The sequence below is a fragment of the Tasmannia lanceolata genome, unplaced genomic scaffold (assembly GCF_043159265.1).
Source record: "Tasmannia lanceolata isolate RefF3 unplaced genomic scaffold, GAP_Taslan_0.1 ptg000020l, whole genome shotgun sequence".
Classification (NCBI taxonomy): Eukaryota; Viridiplantae; Streptophyta; class Magnoliopsida; order Canellales; family Winteraceae; genus Tasmannia; species Tasmannia lanceolata.
In genome coordinates, this window is record NW_027518697.1 from 6,300,919 (window position 1) to 6,320,648 (window position 19,730).

A 19,730-nucleotide genomic window follows, 5' to 3' on the forward strand; every position below is an offset into this window, starting at 1 on the left:
AAATGAATCCTATAGAAAAAAGGCTTCGTTGAGTTGAGTTGTATTCATTAGCCGACCCCAACTAGTTTGGGACAAAGGCTTAGTTGAGTTGAGTTGAGTTGAGTTGAGTAGAATGGCAATGTTTATTATCCTGCTCTGCGCATCACTATCGCTGTGTCTATCCGTTATTTGTAAAATGGCATTGTGCTTTTTATTGTTTTTTTGGCGGTAAGCTGTGATTGAACCCCCAACCTATAGGTCCAAGAGCATTGTGCTTTTTATTGTGAGCTTAGCAATGACATTTATACAATGTGATTGGGATAAGTTTTAAAAAAAAGTAAGAATTTAGCCAAAAAAATGAAAAAAACTAAGACTTATTGATTGGGATAATTTACAAAATTTATTGAAAATTTGATTCTATTCTGACGTTGGCCTTGACAGTACTAAATGCTAGAATCGGAATCATGTCTGAATCCCTGTTGATTTCCAATGCTTACCCAAACACTAGAATTGGAATTGCCATTCTGTTTACATGGGGAATTGGAATCGAAATTGAATGAATCATTTCGCAATACAAGTCAAAAGGATGCCCCTATGGAGAAAGAAAAAGAGTTAAGGCACAAATGGAGACCAGTAAGAAGGATGCCCTCAAAAAAATATAATTCCAACTAAAGTTGAAGTAGTAAAGGTAAGTGCTCAAGAAAAACTAGAAACCTCACGCAAAGGAAGCTCAAGAAAAGGGGGCAGGCACAACTCAAAGGGGCGGGAAAGGAAGACTCTAACTTTGATGAAATTGACCCTAATCATCAGAGTTGCAAGGGCAGTAAAGCGGGTACCAGTCCCACCAAAGCCCAAGATGTCCCAGAAGATGAATTGTTAACGGGTCACAATAACTCCGAAGGTGAGCCATGGCGGGAGGTTCCAAAGAAGAAATATGCCCGCACTCCCTACCGAAGACGTTCCCAAAGATCCCATTATGTAACTCGGCACTCATCCAACGAGTGTCGAGTTGCATCCACAACAAGGCTGAATTCTTCCACACAAAATTGAAGAATTTGGAACTTTAGAATCCATTGTTCCCCCATCAATTAGTTATTGAATCTAGGGTTAGTTAAATGAGTATGGATCACCTTGGATCCTTTGTATGCCCCATATCTTTTAGATGTTGTATCTAGTGATAGGGTGAGTGCTTTTTCTCTCGATTGTAATATCTTTTTATCTTAATACACTGGTAGGGGTCGGTCCTTACCCCAACTTACCTACCAAAAAAATGGTTTCCAACACATGCCCTCAGTGCATAAGAATGTACATTTTTATAAAAAAAGAAGTCATGAGGTGTTTTTTCCTGGTTGCCAAACTTGCCTCCAGTGTATAAGAATTTACATCTTTATAAAAAAGAAAATGTCATGTGATGTTCTTTCATGGTTGCCAAACATGTCCTCAATGTATAAGAATGTACATTTTCTTTCTAAATCATGGTTATCAGTGTTTAATTGAAACATACTTTTATAGATTAAGGATTTATAATTAAAAATTCCTTGAGAATGACACGTTTTACAGAAGTAATTGTTCTAGGCATGTAAATGGGGAGGGCATGGGCTTGCTAATGAAAACAAAAGACTAGATGGAGCTTGGCAAGGTAAATTGTGTCCAGATAACCTGTTGGCCCTTCTTGGCAACCTTAATTGGCACATATAACATAGAAGAATGTTCACATTTTTTAGACCATTATTAAGTGTCGGGTTCAGATATGTGCCGAACCCATCTTAAAAATGTCGATTGAGCCCAGATAGCCCTGTCACCGTCCATTAAGAATGCCGCTAAAAACCTGGCTGTCGCCTCCAAGTGAGGCCTCCCACTCTGTAGAAGACATCACAATCTGAGATAGCTTCACAACGATCTCCTGCATCTCCGGTCGATTAATCGCGTCTTTGCTCAAACACCATACTGCAATTTCGGCCATCTGCAATTTGGAGATTAATCAGTAGAGACTAAATTAAGTAAAGGTCAATCAATCAAAGCACCATTAAAAGTTTATATCTACACAATTTTGTTCTAATTTTCACACCCTCTAGTTCAAACTTCTTTGATTAGCCCCTGAGACTTTGTTTGGAATTGTAGCATCTAAACAAAGAAGTCAAGAGAGGGTTGCCAATATCAAAACATGGAGATTCAAATACAGCTATTGGTTTTTTTTTTTTTTTTTTTTTGAAAATTAAATATAGCTATTGGTGTGCAAGACTTTTAAATTTGAAATCAAGTCAACCTTGTATACTTCCTCCATGGGATAGCAGCCCTTGAGATTCCTGTCAATGATGTCTTCCAGAGCATTCTCTGGATCATCTTGGCAGAATGTTGAATAAACCTGAGTATTTAAAGACAATTATAACTAGAGAATTAAGTTACAGTGTCTAAATTAAGCAATTATGTGGAACAATTAGATGTAGTTTATAGGAGAGAAACTGACGGTTGCGATCAGAGATTTCATCTTGTTGGGTTCCCGATTGTCTCGGATGAGAGCTTTCTGACCGGTTATCAGCTCTGCGAGAACCACACCGAATGCAAAGACATCAGATTTGGAGGTCATCTGAAGCTCGTGAACAGACCTGTAAAATAATTATAGAAAATCATGCACCCAATTGACTCAGATTAGTAAAAAAATTATAATTGGAGAAGTAGATGTTGAAGTATAAATGATTAAATAACACCAACTCTAACAGCTTAAGCTTTTGGAGTAATTGGTTGTTTCACATGGTATTACACCTATTGCCTCACGTCAGGTTCAGGGTTCAAAACCCCAACAACTCCTTGATATTAAAAATCCACATATTCAAAAATCCGCATGTATGACCAAACCAAAAGAGGGGCCACATGTGCCATGTGTACGTGCCGAGTCAGTCACTTCTCTCATTCCATAAAAGGATAAAGAAGAGATTGACCAACTCGGACCTTGATTGGACGACTCATTCTGGCTTGGCCGAGTCAATACCGATGAGGTGAATTATCATTTTTAGTCATAGAGGAAGTTTCTTTCAAAAATTAGAAAATGAGTGACAAAGTCAAGTGTTGTAAACAAATGGCAAGAACGACCAAAGAACAAGAAGAAACAATGGTATTTGAATGCAAAGTTCGATGATGAAGGTGATACAAAACGATAAGGAGGATAGTTATTTTTGTAGTTTCATGTGAAATGGACATCCCACAATCTAGTTCAAGATTGAAGGAAGATGACAACCCACAATCCAGCCCAAGATTGGTGGAAGACCAATAAATCTAAACCTAGGTTGCGTGAGTATGGCTACGAGTGTCGGAATCTGACATGGGTATCAACTGTCAGATTCGGCTAACCTCAAAAACAAAACAAAAAAGATTCATGGATTTCGTTAATTTTGATACTTTAACATGATATATAATTTGGGTATATATAATATTTTGGTAGGTTGAATCAATATAATGTTTTTTTATTTATATAAAAAAATTATTATTAGGATAGATGAAGCTCAAAACATGTGATCATTATAAATGTGTTCTACGTAGAAAAAATAGATTAAAGATGTCTAAAAGTGTTGCAATGAATCCTTTAGTATTGGAGTCCGACATGGGTACTTGCCGCACTTCACCGATTCAAAAGAATTCATGTAAAATAGATCTAAACTTACTCAGGCGGCAGGTAACCCGGAGTTCCAACCAAGCGCGTTACACAGCAATCGTCATCGCCGCTTCGTTCAACAAGCTTTGCGAGCCCAAAATCTGCAACCTGCAGAAAGCCAGAAACAGTTCTTCAGCTAGTGCACAATAGAACATAGGAATGGGATCATATTTTTGTATGATAAGCCTCAAAATAAATTTGTAATTCAAATTACCCATTTAAAAATTCAATTGCCTAAGGAAAATCTGTCATGTAATCTTCTTCATATGAAGCTATGAGAACTGAGAACAAATGCAGAATTATAAATTTGAGGGTCGTTAAGTGTTAACTAACATTTAATTAGAGTTTAAGTAAAAACATGTCAACTGTAGAATAGTTACAGCAGCATTACGTTACTCTTCAATCAATAGAGGTCAATCATCTTCTTCACTTGCATACACATGCATTTTTTTATTCATAGATGCATATAGATCATAGGATAGACAATGGGATAGGTTAGATACACATTGGGATAGGTCAAGAGATTTAGTAAGTTGTGCTTCACTAACTAGTGCCTAGTAAGTTGTATTTCATAAAGTCCAGCAAGTTGTGTCTAGTAAGTTGTGTTTCTTTAAGTAAGTCTAGTAAGTTGTGTTGTTGAGAATTCTAGTACTTAATGTTGTATAGAGACTCCTATGTGTAGTTAATGTTTTTTTTTTACTGGCAACCTATGTGTAGTTAATGTCGTGTAGAGATTCCTGTTTAGTTAATGCTGTGTAGAGATTCCTATGTAAGAGTTCTATAAAATGTGTTGTATGAGGAGTGGAGGTTGTGGATATTTTTATATTACTGTTAATATATCAATTTGGTTGAGCAAAGTTCCCTCTTCCTTCTCTTCTCTTGGTTGTGTTCTTGTGTTCTACATTTTTCTTCCCTCCTATGCACCTGCATCATTACTGAAGATCATGGGAAATGATATCCACACTTGTTCTGATGATGGAAATTCACACTTTACTAAACAATTTTCTGATTGGCTATTGAGATCATCTAGGGAATTGCAACAACGAGCAATTTAGAGAAGTGTAAAGCAAAGAGTGGAGTGAGGTCAAGGGAATATGGATATCAATTCCTTAGATAATTGGCCACAAACTCAAGCAGGATAACTAGTGTGTTGCTGCCAATTCAAATCCTAGCCAACTTGGCATGATGAGGTCGGATACTCAGTTGATGCAGTCATAACTCTGGAGAGTCAAAAGAATTTTGATTGACTTTGTAGGGCAAAATGCGGAATCGGACAAGAACGAGACCAAGGTAAAAGAGAGTAGACTCGGGGAGTCCACGAGATGACACTGGGAGTTTTGAAACTATGAGGATAACCCAGCAGTAGAACCTTCTCTGGTTGCAATGATTGTAAATTTCAAAGAAATTTAGTTTAACTACAGTTAACCACATCAATATTATGTTACCAAAAATAATAAAAAATAAAAAATCACACCAATGTTATTGCTATAGTTATTGTTCCCAAGTCAAAGACAATTCAAATGGATAACTTGAATTTAATGTGATAAAGAAGCAGGGCCCCATTGTCAAGAATACACCAAAACCAACATTGTTACCTTTGCTCTGAGTCCCTCATCAAGTAGAATGTTACTCGTCTTTATATCTCGGTGCACATAGCGTGCCTTCGTGTGATCATGGATGTATTCGATGCCTCTTGCGGCATCTACTGCAATCTGTGCTCTTGCATTCCAAGAAAGAGGCTGATGACCTGATCCCGTCCATGTAAAGTAAGATACTTCACAAGCTATTTCAGTTGAGTTATTTTTCTAGGATGGGATCATCATAGAGCCCAAATTTATATCAAGTTGAAAATGGATCAAAATTTCATTAGGAAACAGCAAATTGAAATTTAATCATGTACATAACAAAAATTGTTTGCGGTTATGCCGTTGATTCGAGGGTGTTTTGAATTGGAAGCTCTTATAAATGGCTTAATCAGCCTAACCAGAATGAGGTGGATCTCTTCGGAGTTCTGATAAAATAAGTAGAGACCCTTATCCTCTTGGATATTTTTTACTTGTATGACTTGATTTCCATTGACTTATGTTGTTTATTCGGTAGGGAAGCCAATGTCATAAACATCACCTTATGGATCAGAGGACTCAGCAAAAATGATCTTCAAAAGGTCTGCTTCCTTTTTCCTTAGATATTGATTTTTACTTATCTATAGTCCTTATGAGTAAAATTGTTCATATTTTCTCTTATTAGTTAAGCATGAATCAGTACAAGAATTAGCATAAGTACCTTTTAGTAATGGGTCATGAAGATGGTCACTGAGCGAACCGTTCCTCACATACTCGTAAACCAAATAGAGGTGGTCATCTCCGGAGGCGTATCCCATCAGCTCAACCTTAAAGTTTCAGAAAAAAAAGTGACTTAAATTTTGCAGTTAACTTTCATATTCCAAGTCAAGCAAAAGAAGATTTCGCCAACAAGTTAAATGCCCATGTAACTGAAGAAAACCTCTGGATTCATTGGTCTTCTTTTCAATCAAACATATACGAGATAAGTGTCAACTAGGTTTCTCAAAACCCAAAGAAACTTGATTAAGTACTTGAAAATTTGGTCAAATAGTTTATGGTGATAGTGATTAAAAGAACTAAGAGATGATTTCCTACCACATTTATGTGATGAACTTTGCATAACACTTTCAGCTCTGCAAAGAACTCCTTGCACTTACTAGACCTCATCTTCTTGATTGCGACTTCCTACAAAAATAAGCCATGAGTTTACGTAAGGAACAAATATGACAAGTTGTAGGTACTATAGCTACACAAAAAAATTGAAGTACTAGACATAGAGACTAGCATAACATATATAAGAACATTCATGGGACATTAAAATGACTATAACTATAATACCTCCCCTCTTAATATCCCGAAGTATACACTCCCATATCCTCCCTCCCCGATTATTCTGGTCTCGTCGAAGTTTTCAGTGGATTCTTCGATATCCTCCAAACTAAATATCACAGGCCTTTCTGATTCGAGTGCCGTCATATCTATATCATACAAGTAACAGAATTTTCACTCTTACAGTAAATTTTTGCCGAAATCCAAAATTTCAGCCAAAATATTTCAGTTTCAGTTTGGAACGAAACCGAAATTACATTGAATTGAAAATTTACATGATTTCTCCGAAATTTCGTTTTTCATACTTATTTACAAAATTTCTATCGGAATTTAAAATTTTCTACCGAAATTTCCACCAAAATTTTATACATTTCTGTGGAAATTTTAAAATATACCAAAATTTTTGTCAAAATTTTTCATGATTTCGCCCGAAATTTCCACCGAAATATTTTGGTTTCAGTGGTGACCGAAATCGACATTTAAAACCTCGTTGACAGGAGCTAGTAGGATATATATGTGACACAACAGAAGATCAAATCAAAACTACATAGATGAGTATTTGCAAAGTAAGAAACAATTTAGAAACATAGGGGTGTTTGCTTAGTTCCTGTTCATTTTGAGAATTGATTTTGAGTCCAAAACTGATTAGTGGACTCAAAATTAAATTCAAATTTGAGTCCAATAATCAGTTTTGGACTCAAAATCAATTCTCAAAATCCAAAACCAACAGGGCCTTATAGAAAAGTAACTTAGCTCTGGCTTGAAGCTTAGAAGTGATCCATGCACATAAAGTTAAAAAAGTTGCCGTCTTGTACTAAGTCTTTGTTCACTAAAAATTTAGGGGAGTGATAAATCGACCCCCATATAGGGCATTGCTTAGAGAGAGGAGAGAGAGAAACATGGGGTCGATTTAAGATATTAGGGGGTAAATTTATCACTGCCCAAAATTTATTGTTGTGTGTTTTTCTGTATCAAAGTGTTTCTGCTACATTAATCTTGATTAAGGGTGTCGATAAGTAGCTTGAAAAATTAATACTACTGGATTTGCTAGGCAATTGCGCGGAAAGCCATTTCACGAATCACTTTTGCATGAGAGAACAGCCGCACAGGCTCACTTTTTAGAAGATTTTGTCATATTCATTTAATTGATTTGAGGTAGCTGTTCTCTCCTGCAAAAGTGAGCCCCAACATAGCTTTACGCGAAATTGTTTAGCAAATGTGAAATACCCCAAATTAGTAAGTGCTGGCGTACCGTTTAAAACACCGTTTGGCATTTAAAACACCGTTTTCGGGCCAAATGGCCGTTTGGGAGTGTTTGGGTGCGCAGCCACCGTTTGAAACGCCGTTTGAAACACCGTTTTGAACCCTCAAAACGGCGTTTTGCAAACGGAGGGGGGAAGGTCCGTTTGCAAAACGCCGTTTTGAACGGAGTTTTTAGGCTGTGGGTTTTTACGTGTTTGCCCTCACCAAAACCCTTTTTTACATATATACTTGCGATTTTATGCGTTACGTCAAATACCAAAAAAGTGGGGGTGTTAATATCATTCTTGAGGATACAAATTTATTAAATTGTTAATATTTAATTCAAAACAAGGGGCTGCTGATATCATTATATGACCACTTAATTTTGATTTTTTTAAGACAAAAGAATTAAAAGAAACCCTAATTTCTTACTTTCTTCATCTACTTTGCAAAGTTGCAAACCCTCTCACGCCTCACTGCCTCAGCGCCTCCACTCGTCCGTCAAATCCGGCAAATCCAACCGTTAAGAAGAAGAAGGAGAAGAACCCCAAAGGTATAGCCATTTTTTTTTGGCAATGATGTTTAATTTTAGTAGTGTTTGAATGAGATCCTAATGACCTTTTAATATTGGGCCTATTGAGAGAGTAGTTGAGTTACATTGAGGCCAACCAAACAATGCCTTTTTTGGTCATTTTATCACTAAAACTCTGTTTTGGGGCATTTGCAACCAAACACATAATACCTCCGTTTGCCGTTTAATATACCATTTTGATCTGGCCAACCAAACATGAAAACACCGTTTGGCAAAACACCGTTTTGCAAAACGGCGTTTTAAACGCTATTTCAAACAGTACGCATTTTAAGATTTAAGGAGGGGTGTTAACACCAATTGACAAAAACACCCCTCCTTAAATTTTAAAATGACTATTACGGTTTGGTGTATTTAATCATGCCTAAAACTACATATAAAAGAGATGATTAGTGCAAATTTGTATTAAGTTTATCTTACCTTCCATGCTTTCTGTAGGAAGGTGGCTCTTGAAGGAAGCCATGTTTTTTGTACTTTGGCTTTTGGAAACAGACTTGGGTTTTTTGGAGGCCATCTCACGTGATTTGTTCTTGTTGTAGAGGAACACAACCATCACTAGTGCTGCAAGTATTGCTGTGGATGCCAATATTCCAATGATTAACAGTACCTTGCCTTTTCCTGAATAAAAGAATAAGAATGAACACATCAGAGGCCGGTTTGATATCACACTCATAGTCATGAATATTTAAGGAGGAGATATTTGTAAGTGTTCGATACAATATGAACACCGGCAACGGATCTTAGCGATTCAACATTGAGAAAATCACATGTAACAATATGGAATAAATTGAAATGAGAAAAAGACATACCGGAAGCCATGAATCTTATTTTTCTTTCTCTTAAGGTTTCTCTTTGCTACACAATAGTCGGTGATGGGGACCGGTTTCCTTTCTCTTCAAGCGTGGATTCTCAAAGTTTGGAAACAAATTCGTTGTGTGCAAATAGGACCCAAGAGTACTTTTTATAAGCGTTTGTGGGAAGAGATGCGACTCCTCATCGCGCCGATCTCTCTCCCCAAACGTCTCTTTACGTTTATACCTTTTCACAGAAAGTCTTTTCATTAATGACTTTTCACAAAAGTAATTAACTAACCAAATGATCTTGACCGTCGATCTTGCAAAAGCCACATCCACCGTTAGGATTATTTCCTAACATTCTCCCACTTGGCTAGCAAGATCTTTGAGCCAAACATAAGGATCATAACTTTAAATTAGTTAGATAATAAACCCAACATTCCGTTTAGCAAAAACTACCAACAATAAACCATGTAACCATTGGGTCACCAACTCTACCCAATAGCCTACCCCATGATTATATTATTAGTAATTCTTACTAACATGAATGTAAAAGCATACATGCATAAGATGTAAACATGGTCCAAAATAGTCTACAGACATTCTACCTCTTACTCACAATCCATTTACGTAATGTGCACAAAATGGAGCGGTAGAAAATAATATATATCAGAATCATAAAATAAAATGTGATCACAACAGTGTATCTCAATACCTAATGCAGACTCCCACTGTCATAGGCTATCAAAAGTGTCAACCAACCTTATGCGCGCTACATGCTCTCTGAAGAGCTTTGGTGACAAGCCCTCAGTCAAAGGATCTGCCAACATAAGTGCGGTGCTTATGTAATCTTCAGATACACACTGATTCTGAACTTCCTCACGACAATATGTCAATACATTGACCACATTACTTGATTTGTCGTTCTTGGAATTGTAAAACCGCAGCGGAATTATCACAATACATTCCCAGTAACTTGTCGACTATCAAGAAGATAAAACCCTGAGATAAAATTCCGCGACTTCAAGGCATAGTACAAGGCCTTGAAGTACACAATAAACTCCGTACCCAAGGTGGAAGCAATTGAGTGTCAATTTGACATTCTTCCACGATTTAGGACTTTCTGCAAAATATATTAGAGCAGAACTCTAGGTGTTCCGACAACAGTCGGAATCAGATTAACCAATCACACTAGGGTTATCTCATTTACTTTATGTGAGCATTAAACCTTTAGTCCCTTACAGACAATATATAACCTTTTGGCAAATTTCCAATGATCCATACATAAATAACATTGGTACTTTCTAAATTTGCCCACCATATAGGTTATACACAGATAGGTGCAGATTTAAATATTCAATAGACCCCAATTGCGGAACTATTAGGGAACCTCTTTATCTACTCCTATAATGAATCGATCCTGGGACCTTGGAACTGACTGAATATATCACCCTTAACTATAGGAACACTACAAATTGAGTAATTTATCCATGTTCAATACTTAGGACTTTACCAAGATAGACTTTCTGCAATCTCAGCAATCCTCGAGTCCCAACTAGGTGAATCTAAACTCCTATTATGTAGGATGCTTCACCTGAATTCTTTTGTATGAATATCATTGAACATGGCTAAGTACTACTAGCAAGTAGTATACCATCAACACATAACACGAGGAAAATAATATTACTCCTCCGACCTTAAGATATATCCATTATCCTGTGACAATTCCTTAAAACTTAACATAGAGAATACTTGATGAAACTTTATGTACAATTGTCGAGAAGTCTGCTCTAAACCTTAAGCAGAATCTCTAAGTCTACAGACTATGTGCCTCTTTCCTTAGCCTCAAGGATTGGTCGGTAGTTGTCACCACCAAAACATCTATAATGTGGGTTGTTAACTTATATGTGTCTTTTAATGTTCCAATGAGCATTGGTACCACCTTATCTTGGATCACCAGTACCGGTACTACAATCTGGTTCTCCTTAAAGGTGATTTTACTAAAGACACTACACTCCCACTAAGGTCACCATCCTTTAGAAGTCTTGGCACATTTAATCCCGACAATATACGTACTATGGGTCAATCAACAGAACCTAAAACCCTTAAATACTTTAAGATAATCTATGAAATTGTAACTTATGGTCATAGAGCTTAATCATTATATTCGTGGGTTATAAACTTTTGCCTCATGTAAACAACCCAAAGTTGCATGTTTCCCAATTTCAGCTTCCTTATGACCTATAAATCTTAAAGGGTCTTAGGCACAGCCTTACTTGGATCACAAAATACATGGGTGTTTTAAGAGTTTTAACCCACAATCTTATGCAACAGATAGTTGCATAAATGACCCTTATTGTTTTGATCGTTTATGTCAAGTTAATTCTCGACTCTTACCTTATAGATCACAAACAAAGATAGGGCCTCTACTTCTGATTAGAGAGACACATTTAAATATGGCTAGAAAATTTAACCAAAAGGGTAACACCTTTCGCCACCAACTGTCAGAGTCCAAAGATCCAAGATGTCATTGTGAATGACCTTTAGTAGATCAATACTCTTGGTAACACCCTAAACCGATTAATCTTTGTATATTTCTCCTTCAATGTACCCCGTATCATTGTTTAAATCGATAAAATCAAGTGAATCTAGAATTCTTCTTTTACCCAACTATCCTCAGATATGTGGTTAAAAAACTTAACCTACTGATTGGATAAATTCTTATTCACGCGATTTCTAACAATACTGATTATCTTATTCTAATGCAAGGTAGGCCAAGTCTGACCTTGAGAGAAGTGCAATCCAAGACAATAAGAATTGCCCTGAAGAGAACCAAATCACTAAATGTGAAATGAAAAACTAGAGAGAATCCATTATACTTCCAAACCTTGATTCATAGCCAAAGGAATCAAGTTTTTCTAGAATAAGATTTCTAGTTCATATGAAACCAAAATTTCAGAAAAGAGTGGCGAGTAATAATGGATTCAACAGCCACCTTTATTCTATTTTCCGATATAATGGTATACTCTCCTCTACTAAGCACCTAACTCGCACCAAGACCTCACATAGAATTCTAAATGTACAAATCTTTTTCCGGAGTACTTACGAAATAGAAATCATAATATACAAAGATATGGTATTAATTCCAGGCCATATTAAACTTAAGGGATCCATACTTTAAGTATGTGTCATTTATTATTCAAGATAATGGCACTTGATACAAAGTTCACTCTCTTTAATTGATAATGCTAAGACTAGTCTATATCTTCATGACTCTAATGCTGCCATTTAAAATAACCAAGAGGTGTGTCGAAAGTGAGCACAACCAAGGTTCTGAATCTAAAGCCTTTCAAAGTTTGCTCAAAACTACAACTTTGGTGAATATACTTTAAGGTTATCAAAACACATCATAAGGGTATTTACAAGTGCTTCCAATGATCCTCTAAAATATTCACTAACTACATTCAAGAACTCCTTTGCATTTTCGAGTCTTAAAAATATCTCGAATTGCATAAAAAATGGAGGTCTACCATTACTACTAGAGTGATACTAACATTGAACTCCCACTATTCATAAGCATCTTTTAGATGTGGGTTTAGTGAGCCTGTCATTCAATGATACATAGTCTAGCCTTTTGTAGTCTTGAATTATGCAGATCTATTCCATCACTTGCTAAGGTTTCTGACCCACTAAAGTACTCAACATAATCGGTATCTAGAAAAGACACTAAGATACCAACAACTTCAATGTCACAGACACAGATTTACAGTTCCAAACATGCTCACTTCTTATAACACCTATTCAGTCCAGAAATGGAGTTTAATTAACTCAATCCACGATTTTAATCAATCCAACTCAAAAGAATGACTAAAATGTATAAAATCATGATGATACATAAGTGTGCTTCTAATTAGATACCATATGTGCCATCGTGGGTCGTCCATTGGACCGTGCCATGATGCAGAATTGGTTTCTAGTTTAGAAAACACAATACCATGATTATGAAGAGACACCGGTGTATCACCGTGGTCGTCCGTTGGGCCGTGCCACGGCACACAATTGGTTCTCACATACAATACTCAATCAATCTATTTAAGGGAAAATTAGTTAGATTGCCCAGAATCACAAAAAAAAAACACAAAAATGTGACCCTGACGAAACATCAGACGTGTCATTGTGGGTCGTCCGTTGGGCCGTGCCACAACACACAAAAGATTTTCAATTCAGGAAATCACAATACTGTCATTCTGGCGAGACACCAGGCGTGTCACCGTGGGCCGTCCGTTGGGCCGTGCCACAGCACACAATTGGCTCTCCCATGAGACCAACTAGGGCCTGATAACCCTATACTTGAGGCGCACATCACCGTTGGGCAGAAGTATAACCCCAAACCAGGTTACCCAGGCCTAGTCCTCTCACACCGCCTATTTGTGCAAAACAACAGTCATCCGTTGGGCTAAGTGTTGCTCTTGGACAAATAGTCGCAATTGAAAGTGGTTCATAGTCCATAAATGTGTCATTGTATGCGACACTGTTCTCAAAATTAACCACGTAACCTTAAGCGATTTCGTTTCCCAGTTGGAATCGCAGTTCTTTGTTCATTCATTTAGTGACCAATCATAACAAGATATAGTTCAATTTCAACAAAAAATAATGAACAACGTAATAAACTTGTGTATACAAAACCAACTTTCAAGTTCCATGATCAAACATAATTCAATGTTTTAGGATTTGAAAATTATCAGTTTATTATAACCATAAGCTTGGGTTTTAAGCATATCTGGCATGAACTAATGTGCATTCAAGTTAAAAGTTTAGTCCCATATATGATTTCAACTAATCATTTTAACCCTTAAGTTATATACAAAACATAAAGCATATAAACAACATATAGGGGTGCTTAAGTTAAGAATTAGAAACCAAAGGTGTTCATTGACCGAGTTTTAATCATTAAACAACATCAAAACTTTACATAACTGGGTCTCCATGGCATTTAGTTAATTCTTCAAGAGTTTGAAATCAAAATTAAACTCAAGGCCCACTTTAAAAAACCCAAAAGTTATAAAATTACACAGGAATTTTAAAATCCAGACTCCGAATACCAAAACAGACCTTGGAAATGGGTTCATAATGGTCTAAAACCATAGGAATGGTCTAACCCAAGTCCAAAACCCCAAAATATTTGACTTAAAATCAAACTTACAAAACCAAAAGTCTTGATTTTACACTGTAACTATATCATACAGTGCTTAAATACCAAAAATGACCTCAAAAATAGGTCCAGAACGATCTGTAACCTTAGGAACGAATCTAATCCGAGCCCAAAACTCCAAAACTTTTGACTCAAAACCAAATTTATAAAGTCAAAAGTGTTAAAAATACACTATAAGTGTATTATACAGTGCTCAAATGGCAAAATGGATAGCAAAAATGGTTTCAAAGGGTTGCAAAACGTTCGGAACCAGTTTTACTTGGGCTAAAACCCTAAAATATTTGACTCAAAAACCAAGTTGAAAAATCAAAAGTTTTTGAATTTACACTATACCTATATGATACAGATGCCAGATGCCAAAACTGACCCAAAAAATGGATTCAAAATGGTGCAAAACCTCCAGAACCTTTATAATCTGGCCAAAAATCTCACAAAAATGGGCCAAACCGAGTCAAACACAGATTTGGGCCGTTTAGGCCTATGGGCCGGTTCAGGTTAGGTTGGGCCATGCGGTCTGGTGGGCTTAGAGGGTCTACTGGGCCCTTTTTAATTGAAAAGCCCGTCGCGGATCCTTGATGGGCCCGCGCGGCCCGGTTCGGCCCTCCAAGCCCGACACTATTCATCGTTTTCTTCATCATAATAGTGAAAATTCCAGCAAAATCCGAAAAAACACTCAAAGTTCGATTTATTATTGCGGCTTCGTTTGAAGTCCGATTGAGGCTCACAATACGCCGTTGGACTCGTCTCTCGACGAACTTCGCAACCACGCCGGAAAATCTCCGGTTGGACAAGCCGGTCGCCGGCGGCACACTGTTTTCCGGCAAGGTCCAAAACTTCCCCAAAAGTTAAAATTTTCATCTTTAAATCGCCGCCAAACGCAATCCAGACATCGGATCGACGAACCGTTTGTTGCATTGGATTCATGGGAACACAAGCAACGTTTCAGTGCCATTTAATCATCGATCCGACTCCAAAATTGATGGCGGCACTCAAAATACAAGTTTTCACAAACCCTATTTCAATTACTTTTAATGCGATTTTCTCGCCATTTTCTCGCCGGAACCGTGGCTCTGATACCACATGTAAGTGTTCGATACAATATGAACACCGGCAACGGATCTTAGCGATTCAACATTGAGAAAATCACATGTAACAATATGGAATAAATTGAAATGAGAAAAAGACATACGGGAAGCCATGAATCTTATTTTTCTTTCTCTTAAGGTTTCTCTTTGCTACACAATAGTCGGTGATGGGGACCGGTTTCCTTTCTCTTCAAGCGTGGATTCTCAAAGTTTGGAAACAAATTCGTTGTGTGCAAATAGGACCCAAGAGTACTTTTTATAAGCGTTTGTGGGAAGAGATGCGACTCCTCATCGCGCCGATCTCTCTCCCCAAACGTCTCTTTACGTTTATACCTTTTCACAGAAAGTCTTTTCATTAATGACTTTTCACAAAAGTAATTAACTAACCAAATGATCTTGACCGTCGATCTTGCAAAAGCCACATCCACCGTTAGGATTATTTCCTAACAATATTTGCATAGTGCATGTCTAGTTAACGCACTTTGACAGCCTTCCCAGAGTATGCATATAACATGGTTTTACATTTCAAATCGGCCAAATATTTATTGAATGGCTTTTGATAACCTAAGACACAAATATCGTTCTCGGGAATTTCTCGGCACAAAAAAGTCTCGGGACACAATAAGTTATTTTTATTTTTCGGGCTTATATAGGGAAAACGATAAAAAGTTATTAAAAATATATAGAAATATATAATTTAAGAAAAATATCATAAATATATCACTATATTATCTTGAAAAAATGATGAAAATTGAAAATATCTATATATTTTTTTTAAATCTTAGGATTATTTCTAGATTTCGTCTTTCCATCTAAATGTCGTGATAAAATCGGGATATTTTGAATATGTCAAAGATATTTGTGACATGGTTGATAACATTTAGGCCTTGTTTGGATTGCAGGAAAATTTTGGTAAGGAAAAATATTTGTAAAATTTCCTACCTTTTTTACACGTGAAAAAACATAACTTGAACAGACCCTGTTCAATTTTTATTTAGAGGGGCCTTCAATTTATGATGATATCCCACTAAATTAATTATAATCATATTATTTCTCTCTAAATTGAGGAAAGAAAAAAAATTCCCAAGATTTTTTTATAAGAAATATTTTTCTTGCAATCCAAAGAGGGCCTTATAAACCTCAAGGAGAATTTTTTAGAGCCAATTTTACGTCAAGTACTTTAGATTTAGAAACAAATGAAGAAAAGAAAAAAAAAAACTAAAATTCTTCATAAAAAGATGAAAATTACCTTTCTTATCTTTTACTGAGACTCCAATCTTCTGCATAGGCACAAACAACACCCACCCAACCTCTATAAGGGATGGATTTTGAATCAAAAACCCATTCAAGCTTTGAGTCCCATCCACACTAGAAGATAGTAAGGTAGCAATCTCTGATAAGGTATCACCTTGTTGAACTGTATATGTGACCATCACTTGAGAATTTCCACCCAAACATCCACACAAGAGATGTATAGGTAATACATTTCCTACTTGGAATCTATCAGCTCCTCCAATCTCCCAAACTTGCCCACTATAAATATGATCACTTACATTTATCGGTGTATCGCCATAGCGCACCTTATAGTAGCTTCCATAGAAGTATCCAGTCGTGCCGTTGAAGAATTGGCAAGCACAAGGGACCGATATAAGGTAGTCTTGTTTGGACCCATGGGTTATGGGTTTGATTTGGGATGTGTTTACAGAGTAGAACAAGGCAATTTCTTCTATAGTGAGACCTCTAGAGATGTGGTATAAGTATGAATTGCATGTTTTGATGGAGTTCTGAGAACAAGTCGACGGGTACATTAGACTATCTTTCTGAGATACATCTGAAAGAATTCTTGTGAAGAATGTCATGAAGAGGAGGAGGAGGAGTTGGGGAGCCATGGTTTTCACCATGGATGTGTTTCCATGAAGGAATATGATATGATAAATGAAATAAAGAAGGAAAGAAGGGGAAGCAATGCTCGGTTGTCCTCTTTGCTTAGTTGTCCTCTTTGTTATAAACTTACATGTTTGTTTCTTTCTTTCTTGATAGAATATTAAGTCTCCCTAAGTTTTAAATTTAAGAACATGAAGATGATATCAGCAGTCCCTTGTTTTAATAATGACTCTCTTCATTTCATTAACACTTTTCGAGAAAAAATGTTTTAATTATAAAAAAAAATGACGCGTGTCATAATCAAAATTAGAGTGGATATATCATTTCAATTTTAAAAATAAAATAATAAAAAGATAATTAACAACATTAAATCAAGGAAATGGGATATTATCAGCAAGATAATTCTAATCCTCCGATTGCTCAAACCCTCGATACTTTTTTATGCCGGTGTAACTCTCTTATTTTTAATACTTTATAAAAAAAAGATCTGATATAATAAGAAATAAGAGTACCTTCTCACAAAACGTTATTCAAAATATATACAAGTAAACAATAATATTGTTCAGAGTACATACATACTGTACGTAGATAGTAGATACATACATAGGAAACATTCTTTACATACATAGGAACTGTTCTTCAGTCTCTTCTGTGAAAGCCATTATGGTGGTCTAGTAGTCATGGACTTTGTTGTGACAGTGATCAATGGCACTAATGGTAGATTCTGTTAGAGCGTTAGAGTCTTGCCTAACACCGGCAGTAGGAGGTCGTGTCATATTTTCTTCCGGCCAGGTAAAAAACCGGGTGCACAAGAAACCAAAGTAAGGATATGTCAAATAGTTGGACGAAGGAAGTGACATGTGGCTAGGGATAGGAGGTGGTGGTGTTGTACAAGTCCAAATATGATACTTAATATTCTCTAATATACTTCATATAAAATGTGGTTATTCACGATATGGGAGAAAATAAAGGGAAAAAAATATGGTCTTAATTTGGGAAATGATGCACTCTCTTTTTTTTTATCGACACTCCTAACTTTATAAACGACAAGAACATAATTTATGAAAAGAATTCATACACAATCTTGATTAATTTATGATGGGACCCATGTATGACTTGCTTACCTATTTTAATTTTGCTTTGATAGCAAATCCAAATTGAAATTAGTATATTAACCTAACAATCAAGAGATGCTTCACATAGTCCTCGTTCCATGCCGAATGGATCTCTCTCCCTTAAGACACATGCTTACAAAAATCAACGACTTAATTTCTTTTACCAGAGTCCTTGAGAAGCGTCTTATTGCGCCAAGGTCTGTGATGATCCAAATCATGGTGGGGCCATTGAAAATAAGTTAGACTATAGTCATCCACCAAGTTAAATGAAGGAACCATGTCGCTAGCTAAGAGAGAAGCTCACGTGGGGTCGAGATAAGTTCAATTTATATATGGAGAGAGAGGGGGTTTCTCAACTCAATGGTTATTTTTTTATGTTAAATTAATGACCCTTAGAAGAGTATTTAATACCTAATTAAGTTTCATCCTTAATTTATACTAGAATACAATACATATTAGATTATTAGGGATTTGCTAGGGACCTGAATGTTGCATGAGAGGGCAGCCACCTTAGATGAATTAAATGAATGATACAAGATGTGAGCTATCATGCAACAGCCTGTCCACGAAATGCCTTCGACGATGGTCCCTAGCAAATCCCAGATAATTAATAGCAATTATTGAAGGTGCTGATATTGGCACTACCATGTTTTAATAAGTGCACTAACTCATCTTGCCTTTTATAATTTAAACGGCTGTCAAAGTTATTACGAGAAGCCAATTAAAACAGAAAAGACAAGGTGAGTTTGTGCACTTATTAAAACATACTAGTGCCAATATAAGTAGCCTTATTGAATATAGCCATATAGGTAACCATATATAAATGAACAAAGCTGTGTTATGAGTGAACATTAAAATGCACAAAAGAAAATGGCTTTTATGACTAAATTTTTATGAGTTAAAAATAGAACGAAAACTTAAAAATATAATTAGGTATTTAATAGCTATGAGAAATTTACTTGTATAAAATGTTTAGGTTTGCATTATATATGGTATTGAATTGTACGTTAAAGAAAACTTTGCATTTATAAGGTTTAAAAATAAGAGCAATGATAGATACAAGGGAGCCCTTGCATAAAGAGCCACAAAAGGGCTCTTCATTGGATCCACGTACGTCTTACATTTTAAAATCGTTTGAAAAAGTAAAATCAGTTACATTTGATGACGTGGATCCAATCAAGAGCCCTTTTTTGGCTCTTTATGCAAGGGCTCCCTTGTATCTATCATTCCTCTTAAAAATAAACTTAGCGCTACCTAAGTTTTTCCATTATGTACATAATGTTAGTGTAA

General features: G+C 36.3%; 1 protein-coding gene across 1 annotated transcript; it reads right to left on the reverse strand.

Moving 5' to 3' along the window:
* Positions 1-1,458: 1,458 nt before the first annotated feature.
* On the reverse strand, positions 1,459-17,419 carry LOC143855166 (lysM domain receptor-like kinase 3). The gene is made up of 10 exons (XM_077365383.1): positions 16,691-17,419; positions 8,771-8,968; positions 6,529-6,668; positions 6,286-6,375; positions 5,912-6,017; positions 5,224-5,375; positions 3,639-3,736; positions 2,447-2,585; positions 2,246-2,344; positions 1,459-1,942 (listed from the first exon to the last, which is right to left on the reverse strand). Exons 1-10 carry the CDS (start codon positions 17,340-17,342, stop codon positions 1,778-1,780), a joined length of 1,839 nt encoding a protein of 612 aa, XP_077221498.1. The 5' UTR covers positions 17,343-17,419; the 3' UTR covers positions 1,459-1,777.
* Positions 17,420-19,730: the final 2,311 nt, after the last annotated feature.